The 15,583-nt window shown below is 45.5% G+C and overlaps 1 protein-coding gene and 1 long non-coding RNA gene across 3 annotated transcripts in view; both read left to right on the top strand.

Moving 5' to 3' along the window:
- Positions 1-4,272: 4,272 nt before the first annotated feature.
- CD33 (CD33 molecule) overlaps positions 4,273-15,583 on the top strand; it is a 31,977-nt gene continuing 20,666 nt past the window's right edge. Inside the window, exons 1-4 of one of the 2 annotated variants that reach the window (XM_036274058.1) lie at positions 4,273-4,351; positions 4,417-4,791; positions 4,946-5,224; positions 5,449-5,496. In XM_036274058.1, the coding sequence (XP_036129951.1) occupies positions 4,318-4,351; positions 4,417-4,791; positions 4,946-5,224; positions 5,449-5,496 (736 nt within the window). In that variant the 5' untranslated portion in view covers positions 4,273-4,317. The remainder of the gene's footprint in view (positions 4,352-4,416; positions 4,792-4,945; positions 5,225-5,448; positions 5,497-15,583) is intronic. The other variant, XM_036274060.1, reaches the window with a different exon arrangement.
- LOC118638381 lies at positions 7,235-8,243 on the top strand. Its single transcript, XR_004961089.1, has 3 exons — positions 7,235-7,571; positions 7,876-7,959; positions 8,221-8,243. It is a non-coding gene; the product is annotated as an uncharacterized LOC118638381 (long non-coding RNA).

Below are 15,583 nucleotides of genomic sequence, written 5' to 3'. Positions count from 1 at the left end.
GGACACATCGAGTGGTTTTCACCCGCACGACCCAAGCAGGGCCAGAGACAGACTGCAACCGAGGTACATGCCCTTAGCGGTAACCGAACCTGGGCCTCTCTGGACCGCAGGCTGATACTCTAGCCACTGAGCAAAACAGGCCAGGGCTGGTTTTATTTTTTTTTAAAGTCATTCAACAACAAAACCAACAACCCAATTTAAAATTTGGCTTATGATTTGAATAGACATTTTATAAAGATATATGCACAACATCACTACTACAGGAAAACATAAATTAATACCACACAACAAGGTACTGCCATTATTATTATTGATGGTTATTATTATTTTTGAAACCCCCAAAAACGGGAAATAAACACACATGGGGTGAATATGGAGAAAAGGAAACTCTTGTGCTTTGCTCTCTAGTCCAAAACTGTGCATCTACTTTAAAAAACAGTATGGCAGTTTGTTACCTACAAAAGAGCTTTCATAAGACTGTCAGCTGATTTCTCAAAAGCAACTTTGCAGGCCAGAAAGGAGTGGCGAGAGATAGCCAAGGTGACGAAAAGCAACGACCTACAACCAAGACTACTCTATCCTGCAAAGCTATCGCGTAGAATCCATGGACATATCAAGAGCTTCCCAGACAAGAAAAAGCTGAAGGAGCTCATCACCACCAAACCGGTATTATCCGGAATGTTGAAGGGTCTTCTTGAAGGAGAAGAAGAACAATAATATGAACAACTAAATGCAAATTAATACATAGCTATCAACAATGGAGTCTACAAACAAAATGAGCAAGCAGAACAGAAACAGACTCATAGATACAGAGAACTCTTTGTTGCTTGCCAGAGGGGTGGGGGCTGAGGGGATGGGTGAAAAAGATGAAGGAATTAAGAAGTACAAATTGGTTGTTAGAATGATGAACCTCAAAGGGAAGGGGGGAGGGAGGGCAGGATGAGATAAACCGAAAAACTTCTATGCTTATATTTATAAACATTAGATACTGACAATAGTGTGAGGAAGGCTGGAGGGGGGCAGAACTGGGGAGGCGGGGGTCAATGAAGCAAAAAAGGAGGAACATCTATAATACATTCAACAATAGAGATGAGTTAAAAACCAATTTAAAAAAACCCACATAAGTAATTTTTTTAAATAAATAAAATAAAATAAAAAACAGTATGGCAGGTCCTCAAAACATTAAAAATAGAATTACCATTTCATCCAGTAATTTCAATTCTGGGTATTTACCCAGAGGGCTGAAACCAGGAACTAGATAGATGATTAGATACAGATAAACATATAAATATAGATATAGATATAGATATAGATATAGATGATATAGATATAGATGATATAGATATAGATATAAACACATAGATATATCTGTTCATAGTAGCATTATTCACAATTAGGCAAAAATAATCCAAGGGCCCATTGATGAAGAAACAGATAAACACAAGCTGGTATACACATACAAGGGAATGTTGTTCAGTCTCAAAAACAGACGGACATTCTGACTCACGCTGTAGTGCAACAAGCCAGTCACACAAGGACAGATACTGTGTGATGCCACCTATATGAAGTACCTAGAGTAGCAAATTCACAGACACAGAATACAGCATGGTGGTTGCCAGCATCTGGAGGGATGGAGATCTATTTTTTTCAGGGGCGCAGTGAGTTCGTTTGGGAAAAGTGACAAAAGTTCTAGAGATGGATAGTGGTGATGGTCACACAAAAATGTGAATGTATGTAATGACACTTGGCCCAGACAATTGAAATGTTTTTGTTAAGTATGTGTTACCATAATTTTAAAAAACAGGTAACAATTTTATCAGCTGTTTCACCAAAGAAGGAAAATAGTGGCAACTAAGCTTGTGAAAATATGCTTAATATCACACATTATTTTAAAATAACATATTAAAACCAGGAAGAGATATAACATAATCTTACTTAGTGACAACACATTATGAACTACAGATACATAGAACTTGGATCAATTCCACAAATATTATGCTGAGTGAGAGAATATACACACAAATCAGTACATTTATAGCAATACTCCTATAGACAGAATTAATGCACCAAGACAGAAGGGGTATCAGTGGTTACCTGGGGTTGGAGGTGGTGGTGCTGAAATACAAAGACATGGGGGAAAGTCCCACGGTAGTGGAAATGTTCTGTATCTTGATTGTGGAGGTATACGTTTGTTCATAGAATGTACTCAAGTGGGTGCATTTTGTTTTATGTAAATTATGAAACTCTTTAAAGAAACACAATGAGAACTCGCAGAATCTTCCCTTCCATTAACATGGTATAACTTTCTTAACTATACAATAAATTGTACTGGGTTTTCTATTACATGGTATGTTGTTACTTTTTGTTGTTGCTGCTGTTAATCCTCACCCAACAATATTTTTTCCGTGAATTTTTAGAGAGAGTGGGGATGGGGGAGAAAGAAGAGACAGAAACATCAATGTGAAACACATCGACAGATTGCCTCCCACACGACCCTGACCCAGGCCAGGAATCAAACCTGCAGCCCAGGTATATGCCCTTGGCTGGAAATCAAACCCATGACCCTTCTGTGCATGGGCCAATACTCTAACCACTGAGACACACCATCCAGTGCTATATTCTTACTTTTAAACAACCTAGAACAAGATCTCATTTTATTTATTGGAGACTCAATTTCTTATACATCAAATGAGGGTGCAAACATCTCTCTGTACTGGTAAAACTGATACATCTCTCTAGATACTACTGTGTCTGAAAGATTTTACAAATATGACAGACGCTTTTATGTCGTCAAGGTCAACAATTTGTCAGACGCATGTGCCACAGATTCAGATGAAAAACCATGTGAACTGAACCTAAATTATCATTGTAGCTGCATAGTCCACTCACATTTCCTAGAAACAGCACGTTTGGAGCCACACTTAACTGTGAGAAGCATCTTCTTCATCAGTTCTTACACATTTTAATTTTATGTAGAAATTAGACCCCTCCTAGTCCCACTTAGAATTTGAGGTGACTTACAATGTTATAGCACATCTAAGATAACAATTCTTTTTAGGCCGAACAGAAATCATCTAGGTAAGAAGACATCCTTGTACCAGAAAGCTAGATTAACACTGTTTCTGAAATGAAATACTAGCTCTATCCCTGAGATGCTTGGCAGCCGTAACAGGGGACATAGAAAACCTTTCGTCTGAGAAAACAAGTATGTGCTTCCTGTGAAAGGCAAATATTACCTTATTGCTGAAGACCCGGATCAACAGAATCCATATGGTAAGAATGTTGCATAACATAACGAGAACACTTGAACGTACTGTAAACCACAATTTGTCCTGGACTATTGGAGAACTTGAAGCAGAGTTTTTCCGAGACGGGAGATGCTCATCTGTGTGACAAGCAACTTCAGCAGTCTCCCCAGTTTACATACACTGGGGGGTGAGAATTATAGAAAGGAGTTTCCCAACCTGGCTCGTGGAACATGGAGTCTCCCTTCGTTTGACAGGATGATGCAACATCGTCTTCACTTTGGAGATACGATGGAAAATTCACGAATCAGCAATGAGATACAAAACAAAACAAAAACCCACACTTGTATTTTTAGAAAACACCCAGCAAGCCGCCAGGACACGTGGTAAACTCATCGGTGAGCACAGGTCTGAAGCTCAACAGTACCGTTTGGGGGGAGGTGGTGTCACTGGGTGGGGAGCATCTCACGGCATAGACCAGGTCCATGTATCCCTTCTTGTCTTGTTCAGGGAACCAACCCTTAGGTGTTCACTAAGTGGTTTGTGAATGAATGAATGAATCCTGCCTTCACTTTACTTGGGAACTGCCCTTCTGTTCCTCTGCCATGGACTCTCACATGGACATTAATGAATCCTACACCTTGTAGGACCGACCACAGCTTCTAGATGAGGCTGTGAACTCCTTGTCAATGCAGAAGTTGATCTGCTCCCTGGTGTAGACAACAGAGCTCAGAAAAGCCCTCTTAGGGGAGGACCTTGGGAGACGCAGGTGTCCCATCCTCAGATGTCCTCAGAGGCCCTGGTCCTGCTCCGGGGATGGAGGGAGGCTCCCGAGACGAGGCAAGACTCAGGATGTGCTCCCTGTCTGTTCTCCGGGTGGGTGTCAACGGTCTCCGTGTGACGGGGTGCCTGCCTGCTCCGTGCAGAGACGGGAAGTGTTTTGTCTCTGAGGTTCCTCTTTCGTGACTGACCACGATCTTGTGCTCCTCCCCGGTTTCCGTGGTCTCACCACAGCCCCTGTCCACGGCTGTCCTTCCTTCTTCATGCACAGGCGCCCAGACGCCCTCCGGAGATGCTGTGGCTGCTGCTGCCCCTGCTCTGCCCAGGTGAGTCCCGAGGGGAGAAGGTGTGGGTGGTGCCGAGATGGAGGCTGACCCTCGTTTCCCTGCAGGGTCCCTGGCACAGCATCCAGATTACACACTGGAAGTGCAGAAGGCTGTGACAGTGCAGGAGGGCCTGTGCGTCTTCGTTCCCTGCAATGTGCGATATGGACGGACTACGGATACACCAGCTCATGGCTTCTGGTTCCGGGAAGGAAATGATGCAATGCAGGGTGCTGCTGTGGCCACAAACAACCCTGATCGTGAAGTGAAGGAGGAGACCAAGGGCCGATTCCAACTCCTCGGGGATCCCCTCAAAAACAACTGCTCCCTGGACATCAGAGATGTCAGGAGGACAGATAATGGATCGTACTTTTTTCGGGTGGAGGGAAGATATCCTCTGAAGTATAGTTACATACAGAACATGCTCTCTGTGCATGTGACGGGTGAGTGACAGGCTCCAGCAGAGCCCACAGTGGAAGTTCACGGTGGCCCCGGGCAGGGCTGGGATAGGAGTTGCTGGACCAAAGCCTGAGTCTTCTCCCCGGGCTGCACCTGGGCCCTCCCTCCTGATCCCCTGTATCCCCTGCTCCTCGCCAGCCCTCACCCACACACCTGACATCCTCATCCCGGGGACCCTGGAGTCCGGCCGCCCCAGGAACCTGACCTGCTCTGTGCCCTGGGCCTGTGAGCGGGGCACGCCCCCCATCTTCTCCTGGACGTCAGCTGCTCACACGTCCCTGGGCCCCAGGAACCACCTCTCTTCTGAGCTCACTCTCACTCCACGGCGCCAGGACCACGGCACCAACCTCACCTGTCAGGTGAAGTTCCCTGCAGTAGGTGTGACTGTGGAGACCACCATCCAGCTCAACGTCAGCTGTGAGTGCTGGGTCCGAACCCCAGGGTCCCTGGGGGTGTGCAGAGGTGGACGGCCAGGCTGGTGTGGTTGGTGAGGTTTTTCCTGGAGGCCTGGCTCAGTAGGGGGGCCTAGAGGACACAGCCCTGTCCCTCTTGCATTTTCAGTACCTCTCGGAGTTGGGATATGCCTACACATATCCCCTCATGTCACCTCACTGAAGAGGGAACTTCTCTTCCTGTTCTAGGTGCCTCACAGAAGTCAACAGTGGGTGACTGCCTAGGAGATGGCACAGGTAGATAGGAACCTCCCTTCCATGGGCATTGGCTGCAGTGGGGTCTCTACTTGGTGGATTCAGGGCTGTACCTCCAGAGCGCAACAGGCGTACAGTTAGGCCTGCAAACCCCCTATCAGGCCTGTTCCCCAACAATCTTCTTCTGCTGTCTTCCAGGGTGACCCGTAACCTCCTCCCTGCCCATCCTAAAAGATGATGTTTGGCCCTGGCCGGTTTGCCTCAGCGGTTAGAGCATCAGCCTGTGGTCCAGAGAGACCTGGGTTCGATTCCCGCTGAGGGCATGTACCTCGGTTGCAGTTTGTCCCCGTCCCTGGGGGTGTGCTTGGTGCATTTTTCCTGGAAGCCTGGCTCAGCGGGGAGCCTGGAGGACACAGCCTTTTTTCCTCCTGCATGTCTGTTGCCTCTGAAGGTGGGGGGTTGCCTCTATTCTCCTCACTGCCCCCCACCTCACTGAAGAGGAAACTCTTCTCGTCCTGTCTTAGAACCCAACAACAGGCATGTGCCTGGGGACGGCACAGGTAGGAAGGAGCTCGTCATGGATTCTAGGGAGCAGAGCCTCTGCAAATCCGGCCAGAGCCGGTCCCTGCCTCATCCTGGGCCCACCTGTGGGTGAACCCCATGGTCCCTCTTTTTCCTTAGCTCCCATGGCCGCTGTGAGCAGCTGTCCCCATCAGCCCTCCACTCCCCCAGGTCTTCTCCAACTCCCCTGTCACCTGCACCAGGAGGACTAGGCACCATCCATATGACTGGCCGCCTCTTGAGGCCCCTGCTCCTCCATCTCCTGACACACCCTCCAGGCTCACGTTTTAACTTTCCTCCAAGAGTTGAATTTAGGTACATTTTGAACAGGTCATAGAGTCACCTGGCCAACACTTGAAAAGGCACCGAAGTCTGTCCTCCAGATACCCAATTCCCTCCTGGAAGTGACCGGGGTCCACACAGTGAGCCGTGGTTCATTCCCCTGAAGAATCAAACAGATCTTTCGACATCACCCGGGCAGGTGTCCCCATGCCCCTCGTGACTGGGGAGCACTCCACGGACTGGGCGGGTTCTGGCTGTGTGCACATGGTTCTCTGCCGGGGAACCGTGGCGTGAAGCTGTTGTCGGAATAACAATCCTCTGCATCGGTGGATCACATTCAGTTCACACATTGCTCCGTTGATGGACATTTGGGTATTTTCACTTTGGGGCTGTTATAATACCGCTGTGGATATTGCTGTATACTTTTTTTTGTTCAAATATGTTTTCTGTTTTTTCCTGCGGTTTTTTTTTTTTCAGATCAGAAACCTGGGAGTGGAATTGCGCAGTGCATTGGTACTTATTATGTATAACTTTTTGAGGAAATTCCAGACTGCTTTCCACAGGGGCACCACATTTTACATTCCCACAAGCAGAGTATAAAGCTTCCAATTTGTCCGAACAATTATTAACATCGGTATTTTCCTTTTAAAAAAAAAGTATAGGCTACTAATAGGTGTGAAAGGCTCTTGTTCTGTGGCTTTGATTTGCATTTCTGTGGTAATAACGATGCCAATTATGTTTTCTCATGGAATTATTATTCATTTGTATGTCACCATTGAAGAACTTTTTTTTCCCCCCAGTTTTCTGCCCATTTTTTAAAATCAGGTGTTTTGACGTTTTGTTGTTGAGTTGTAAGAGTTCTTTATATATGCTAGATACTAATCCTTATCCATTCTATGATTAGCAAATATTTTCTCCCATTAAATGGGTTGGCTTTTCACTTTCTCCATAGTGTCAGTTGCTGAAGAGAATGTTCCATTTTTTTGAATTCCAACTTAGGCATTTTATTTTCAGTCCAACTACTGGGGGTCAGGGGAGAGTCTGGAGTGAGGGCCCAGGTGATCCCGCAGCCAGTGAGGCCGGAAGACCTGGAGAACAACATCTAGGGTCCTAGCAGGAGCAGAAGGACACAGGACTGCTGTCGAGCAGGTGACTCCATCTTCTTCCCTCTTTCCAGCAGGATCATCAGCGCCTGGGGCAGAGGTGGTTCTGGAGGCCATCATGGGGGTAGTTGTGAAGACTCTGCTCCTCTTCCTCTGCCTCATCATCCTCATGTGAGCTCAGCCCCAAGGGGAAGGGGAGGCATGCGGCTGAGTCTACAACCAGGGCCTGGGGTCCCGATGGGTCAGGCACAGAGCCAGCAGGAAGGGTGGTGGGTGAGGACTTCCCGTGGTCAGTTGTCATGCATGCCAAGGGCTCAGGGTGAGAGGTACCTGCAGTGCTGAGGGTCTGTGGGGCCAGACCCACCCTCTGCTCTTCAGTCTCCCCTCTAGCCCCTGGACAGGGAACAGGGGGGTGGGTCTGCTGCCACTGCACCCTGATCCGACCAGATTGAAAGACCCTGGTCTTTTCCCTCAGAGTCATGTACCACAGGAGGAAGGCACTGAGGCCCAAAGGGTCTCAGGAAGGATGCAAACACACCATCTCAGGTTAATCTGTCAGGTGAGTGGTATAGGTATCTCACCACACAACATTCCACTGCCCCTTCCCCCAGGGAGGCCCCTGGGATTGCTCCTCTCAGCATTGATAAAATGGAGCTGTCATCTTTCTCCCCAAACCCACTTCTCTGCTGGATTCCCCGTCAGAGCGATGACAGGGCTGCCTCCGTGTCTAAGGCCCCATCTGGGGTGCGGTTCTCTTCTTTGCCCCTCCTCCCTTCCCCCTGATCTACTAAGACGTGTCCATCCTTCTTTCTAATCACAGCTCGGCGTAATGGCCACCTTCTCCTCCTCGTGACCTTGATAGTTCCTGTGGCCTAATCTCTTCCCCGGGTCTCTGACCCCACCAACCTCCTGCCTCCAGATTGCGTTTCCAGAGACATAGAGTCCACGTTCTGCACAGTTTGAGCAGTGACGTTTCCGCTTCTTGGCTAGAGATGAGGTGCAAATGCTACAGGCTGGATCTGAAGGCCTGGCGTGGTCTGTCCTCCTCCAGACCCTCCACCGGACTCTACGTCTCCCCGAATCTCGCAGCCCCTCCACCTACAACCAGGCTCAAGACTTTATGATTCGGAGACTTTACATGTGCAGGTCCTCCAGCTGCAATGCTCTCTGTCTCCATTCCTACATGTACTGGTGCTGATCACACTTCAGGCTCAGTGAATATCACTGCATGCCTGGCCCGTTTGGCTCAGCAGTCAGAGTGTCGGCCTGTGGAGCAAAGAGCCGTAGGTTGGATTCCGGTCAAGGGAACAGTCCCCAGCCCTAGTCTCGGTCATGCAGTACGCAACCAGTCCATGTGTCTCTCTCACATCAATGTTTCTCTCCCTCCACCCACTACTCTGAAGATTAATGGAAAAATATTCTTGGGTGAGGATTAAAAAATAAAGTTAAAGTCACCTCATTATATGTGTGTGAGTGTGTGTGTGTGTGTGTGTGATTCTTGTATGGTTTTGAAAACAATATTTAGTCATTTACATGCAGACTCTTTATCATGCATAACTGAATACCTACTGTGCGCCAGCATTGTTGTAGATATTCGGGGTACACCTATGAACCCAGCATCAATCACCTCTGTCATCCAGAAAAATAGAATTTAAAATTACTAAATAAAAATGTTAGAGCCTGCCCTGGACTGTGTGGCTCAGCAGTTGGAGCATCAACCACTGGACCAAAGAGTTGCGGGTTCAACTCTAGTCAAGGGCATGCACATTGATTGCAATTCGATCCCCAGCCCTGGTCGGGGTCTTGCAGGGGGCAACCAATTGGTGTGTGTCTCTCACATCCATGTTTTTCTCTCTCTCCCTCTCTCCCTCTTTCACACACACACACTCCTTCACACTCTGTTTGAAAATCAATGGAAAAATACCTTCAGGTGAGGATTTTTAAAAATTATATATATATATATTAGAGCCTGTGGGATGGTACTATGTGTTTAGGGAGGAATCATGCAAGGAAAAGATCAGGTGACATGCCTGTGGACAATTCCCAACATCTAAGGGTCTGAGCTGTGAGTTAAGGGCAAGACTTGAGGATAGTGAGAGCGGACTTGGTGTTTCCCTAAAGATTAGCCGAGAAGATAAGGAGCAGCTCTGAGGCACAAGCAGCCTGGGGTGGTGTGGAAACAAATCTCAGAGTGGACAGCACAGGGCCACCTGGGAGAGAAGATGCTGGTTGGGGCACAGGCCCGATGGTGTGCAGCCTGGGAGGCCTTGCCGCAAATGCAGGAATCTGGAGAACTTTGAGGAGAGCAGACACATGATTGAATGCTCTTTCTACCAGGATCCCTAGCTGCTCTCTTCAGCATAGGCCAAAGTGGATCCATAGCATCCAGAGATTGGGGAGGGCACGGGAGGCAGAAAGGGATGGCAGTTGAACCAGGGAGGTGAAGTAGACGGCAAGGTTTTATTTTTGGATATATTTTGAAGTTCAAGTTGATTGAGTTTTCTATTGGATATGAAGGTTGAGGGAAAGGCAACAGCGAAGATGGTGCCCAACTGTTTCCCTTGAGCCTCGGAAAGGATGGGTAGGGTTTCATGGACACAGAGGGGAGGGATTTCAGAGTGATGTTCATTCTGAGAAGTCACTTCCTAGCCCCCTGGGGACGTCCAGGAGAGAGCTGATGTGAGAGTCTGGAGATCAGGAGAGGGCTCCAGACGGGAGAGGTGAACACATATAGTCAGTGTCAGATGATGACAACAGGTGAGGAAGAGGAAGTTCTGATGGCACACGGAGAAGAAAGACACAAGGAAACAATGCCATTGGAGGTCCTGATAACAGGGGCTTCAGTGGCTGGTGAGGAAGTTGTGAAGATGTGGCTGGAGCATCTTCAGAGAGAATTGGAAGAGGGGATGTGGGAAGAGTGGGTCCTCCAAACCCTTGGAGGTATTTAGCTGCAAAGAGAAACAGGAATGGGTCCGGCGAAGGTGGTCTCTGCTCAATTCCTTCTCCGCGTTCCCCCTAAGGTGCCCCACGACTTCCCCTCTGTGTTGGTTTCCTGGAGCCATCATGACAAATGATCACACATTCAGCGTCTTTAGAAAAAAGAAAATTTATTCTTTTCATGTTTGAGGCCAGGATCTGCACAGGGAGTAAAAATACCTTCTGCCCCTGTCCTTCTAAGTTCTTGACTGAGACAAAGAAAGATTAGGTGCCACTTCTTGGGCTAATGTGTCCTGAACTTTGGTATCTGCCATGAGTTGGGTTCTGTAGAAGTGCAGCTGTTGGTTGGGAGGCACTGTCTCCAGAGGCTCAAGGAGAGAATCCATCTCTTGCTTTTACCAGGTGATATGGCTGCCGGTTGTCCTTGGCTTGTGGCAGCATCACTGCAGTCTGTCTCCTGGTCACATCACCTCACCCTGCTGTGTGTGTAGAAAGTCACCTCTTGCTTCTTTCTTCTTGGACACTGTGACTGGATTCAGGGACCAATGCTAATAATCGAACATGATCTCCAGGTCAAGATCCTTACCTTCATTCCATCTGCACAGACCCTTTTTCCTTATAAGGTCTCATTTGCAGGTTTCAGGGATTAAGATTCTGCCATCTTTGGATGGCCATCATTCAGTCCTCTGCACTGCACATGTGACCCTTTGCACCCCCTGAATATCCCCTTCTGGCCTCCAGATTTTGTTTGCTCTGCTTTTTCATGCTCAAATGCATTTGTGGGTGACCTCAGGAGTAGCACATGTTTTAAGAACTAGGAGCTTACTGTTCTGTAAAAGCCACCACGACTGACAAACCTCAGCGGAGGGGGCGGGGGTAGGGATGAGATTAATGAAAGAACTTATATGCACGCATGTGTAACCAATGGATATAGATAACAATGCTGGGGGTGGGGGTCAGGGTGGGATCTGGAGAAGGATGTCTGGGGGGGATGAGAATACATGTAACAAAAATAAATTAATAAAAATTACAAAAAAAAAAGAGAAAAAAATTAAATAAAATAAACGCGACCTTTACGATGGTCAAAAAAAAGGACACGAGAGAGAGAGAGAGAGAGAGATAAAGGAAACGTTACAGACTTGGAGAAAATATGTGCAAATACATACGTGATGAATAACAACATGTATCCAGAATATATTCAGAACTCTCAACAGCCCTGGCCGGTTTGGCTCAGCGGTTGGAGCGTCGGCCTGCGGTCCTGAGAGACCCGGGTTCGGTTCCTGCTAAGGGCATGTACCTCGGTTGCAGTTTGTCCCCGGCCCTGGTTGGTCATGCGGGTGGCAGCCACTCGATGTGTCCCTTTCACGTCGATGTTCTCTCTCTCTCTCTGTTCCTCTCTCTCTCCTCCCACTCTACCTGAACAAAAAAATGAGAAATGTCCCTCGGGTGAGGATAACTCTCAACAAAGCAATAAATAAAAAATAAACCCAGTTTTATTATTTTATTTTAATTTTTAATTTTTTCATTTTTTGTTCAGATAGAGTGGGAGGGAGAGAAAAGAGGAGAGAGAGAGAGAAACATCAACATAAAAGGGACACATCGAGTGGTTTCCACCCGCACGACCCAAGCAGCGCCGGAGACAAAGTGTAACCGAGGTACATGCCCTTAGCGGTAACCGAACCTGGGCCTCTCTGGACCGCATGCTGATGCTCTAACCACTGAGAAAAACAGGCCAGGGCTGGTTTTATTTTTTTTTAAAGTCATTCAACAACAAAACCAACAACCCAATTTAAAATTTGGCTTATGATTTGAATAGACATTTTATAAAGATATATGCACAACATCACTACTACAGGAAAATAAAAATTAAAACCACAGAACAAGGTACTGCCATTATTACTATTGTTGGTTATTATTATTTTTGAAACCCTAACAAACAGGAAATAAAAACAGATGGAGTGAATATGGAGAAAAGGAAACTCTTGTGCTTTGCTCTCTAGTCCAAAACTGTGCATCTACTTTAAAAAACAGTATGGCAGTTCGTTACCTACAAAAGAGCTTTCATAAGACCGACAGCTGATTTCTCAAAAGCAACTTTGCAGGCCAGAAAGGAGTGGCGAGAGGTAGCCATGGTGATGAAAAGCAACGACCTACAACCAAGACTACTCTATCCTGCAAAGCTATCGCGTAGAATCCATGGACATATCAAGAGCTTCCCAGACAAGAAAATGCTGAAGGAGTTCATCACCACCAAACCAGTATTATCGGGAATGTTGAAGGATCTTCTTGAAGGAGAAGAACGAAAATATGAACAACTAAATGGAAATTAATACATAGCTATCAACAATGGAGTCTACAAACAACATGAGCAAGCAGAACAGAAACAGACTCATAGATACAGAGAACTTTTTGTTGCTTGCCAGAGGGGTGGGGGCTGAGGGGATGGGTGAAAAAGATGAAGGAATTAAGAAGTACAAATTGGTTGTTAGAATGATGAACCTCAAAAGGAAGGGGGGAGGGAGGGCAGGATGAGATAAACCGAAAAACTTCTACGCTTATATTCATAAACAATAGATACTGACAATAGTGTGAGGAAGGCTGGAGGGGGGCAGAACTGGGAAGGCGGTGGTCAATGAAGCAAAAAAGGAGGAACATCTATAATACATTCAACAATAGAGATGAGTTAAAAACCAATTTAAAAAAAACCCACAAAAGTAATTTTTTTAAATAAATAAAATAAAATAAAAAACAGTATGGCAGGTCCTCAAAACATTAAAAATAGAATTACCATTTCATCCAGTAATTTCAATTCTGGGTATTTACCCAGAGGGCTGAAACCAGGAACTAGATAGATGATTAGATATAGATAAACATATAAATATAGATATAGGTATAGATATAGATATAGATATAGATGATATAGATATAGATATAAACACATAGATATATCTGTTCATAGTAGCATTATTCACAATTAGGCAAAAATAATCCAAGGGCCCATTGATGAAGAAGCAGATAAACACAAGCTGGTGTACACATACAAGGGAATGTTATTCAGTCTCAAAAATAGAAGGACATTCTGACTCACGCTATAGTGCAACAAGCCAGTCACACAAGGACAGATACTGTGTGATTCCACCTCCATGAAGTACCTAGAGCAGCAAATTCACAGACACAGAATACAGCATGGTGGTTGCCAGCATCTGGAGGGATCGCGATCTATTTTTTTCAGGGGCTCAGTGAGTTCGTTTGGGAAAAGTGTCAAAAGTTCTAGAGATGGATAGTGGTGATGGTCACACAAAAATGTGAATGTATTCAATGACACTTGGCCCAGACAATTGAAATGTTTTTGTTAAGTATGTGTTACCATAATTTAAAAAACAGGTAATGATTTTATCAGCTGTTTCACCAAAGAAAGAAAATAGTGGCAGCTAAGCATGTGAAAATATGCTTAATATCACACATTATTTTAAAATAATATATTAAAACCAGGATGAGATATAACATAATCCTACTTAGTGACAACACATTATGAACAACAGATACAGAGAACTTGGATCGATTTCACAAATATTGTGCTGAGTGAGAGAATATACACACAAATCAGTACATTTATAGAAATACTCCTATAGACAGAATTAATGCACCAAGACAGAAGGGGTATCAGTGGTTACCTGGGGTTGGAGGTGGTGGTGATGAAATACAAAGACATGGGGGAAAGTCCCACGGTAGTGGATATGTTCTGTATCTTGATTGTGGAGGTATACGTTTGTTCATAGAATGTGCACAAGTGGGTGCATTTTGTTTTATGTAAATTATGAAACTCTTTAAAGAAACACAATGAGAACTCGCAGAATCTTCCCTTCCATTAACATGGTATAACTTTCTTAACTATACAATAAATTGTACTGGGTTTTCTATTACATGATATGTTGTTACTTTTTGTTGTTGCTGCTGTTAATCCTCACCCAACAATATTTTTTCCGTGAATTTTTAGAGAGAGTGGGGATGGGGGAGAAAGAGAGAGACAGAAACATCAATGTGAAACACATCGACGGATTGCCTCCCACACGACCCTGACCCAGGCCAGGAATCAAACCTGCAGCCCAGGTATATGCCCTTGGCTGGGAATCAAACCCATGACCCTTCTGTGCATGGGCCAATACTCTAACCACTGAGGCACACCAGCCAGTGCTATATTCTTACTTTTAAACAACCTAGAACAAGATCTCATTTTATTTATTGGAGACTCAATTTCTTATACATCAAATGAGGGTGCAATCATCTCTCTGTATTGGTAAAACTGATACATCTCTCTAGATACTACTGTGTCTGAAAGATTTTACAAATATGACAGACGCTTTTATGTCACCAGGGTCAAGAATTTGCCAGATGCATGTGCCACAGATTCAGATGAAAAACCATGTGAACTGAACCTAAATTATCATTGTAGCTGCATAGTCCACTCACATTTCCTAGAAATAGTACATTTGGAGCCACACTTAACTGTGAGAAGCATCTTCTTCATCAGTTCTTACACATTTTAATTTTATGTAGAAATTAGACCCCTCATAGTCCCACTTAGAATTTGAGGTGACTTACAATTTTATAGCACATCTAAGGTAACAATTCTTTTTAGGCAGAACAGAAATCATCTCGGCCCTGGCCGGTTTGGCTCAGCGGTTAGAGCGTCGGCCTGTGGTCCTGAGAGACCCGGGTTCGGTTCCCACTAAGGGCATGTACCTCGGTTGCAGTTTGTCCCCGGCCCTGGTTGGTCGTGAGGGTGGCAGCCACTCGATGTGTCCCTTTCACATCGATGTTTCTCTCTCTCTCTCTGTTCCCTCTCTCCCTCCCACTCTACCTGAACAAAAAATGTCCTCGGGTGAGGATAAAAAAAAAAAAAAAGAAAAAAGAAATCATCTCGGTAAGAAGACATCCTTGTACCAGAAAGCTAGAATAACACTGTTTCTGAAATGAAATACTAGCTCGATCCCTGAGATGCCTGGCTGCCGCAACAGGGGACATGGAAAACCTTTGGTCTGAGAAAACAAAGTATGTACTTCATGTGAAAGGCAAATATTACCTTATTGCTGAAGACCGGGAGCAACAGACTCCATATGGTAAGGACGTTGCATAACAGAACGAGAACTCTTCAATGTACTGTAAACCACAATTTGTCCTGGACTATTGGAGAACTTCAAGCAGAGTTTTTCCAAGACGGGAGATGCTCATCTGTGTGACAAGCA

Source organism: Molossus molossus, unplaced genomic scaffold (assembly GCF_014108415.1).
Source record: "Molossus molossus isolate mMolMol1 unplaced genomic scaffold, mMolMol1.p scaffold_m16_p_21, whole genome shotgun sequence".
Lineage (NCBI taxonomy): Eukaryota > Metazoa > Chordata > Mammalia > Chiroptera > Molossidae > Molossus > Molossus molossus.
This window is presented reverse-complemented; position numbering and strand designations above follow the sequence as displayed.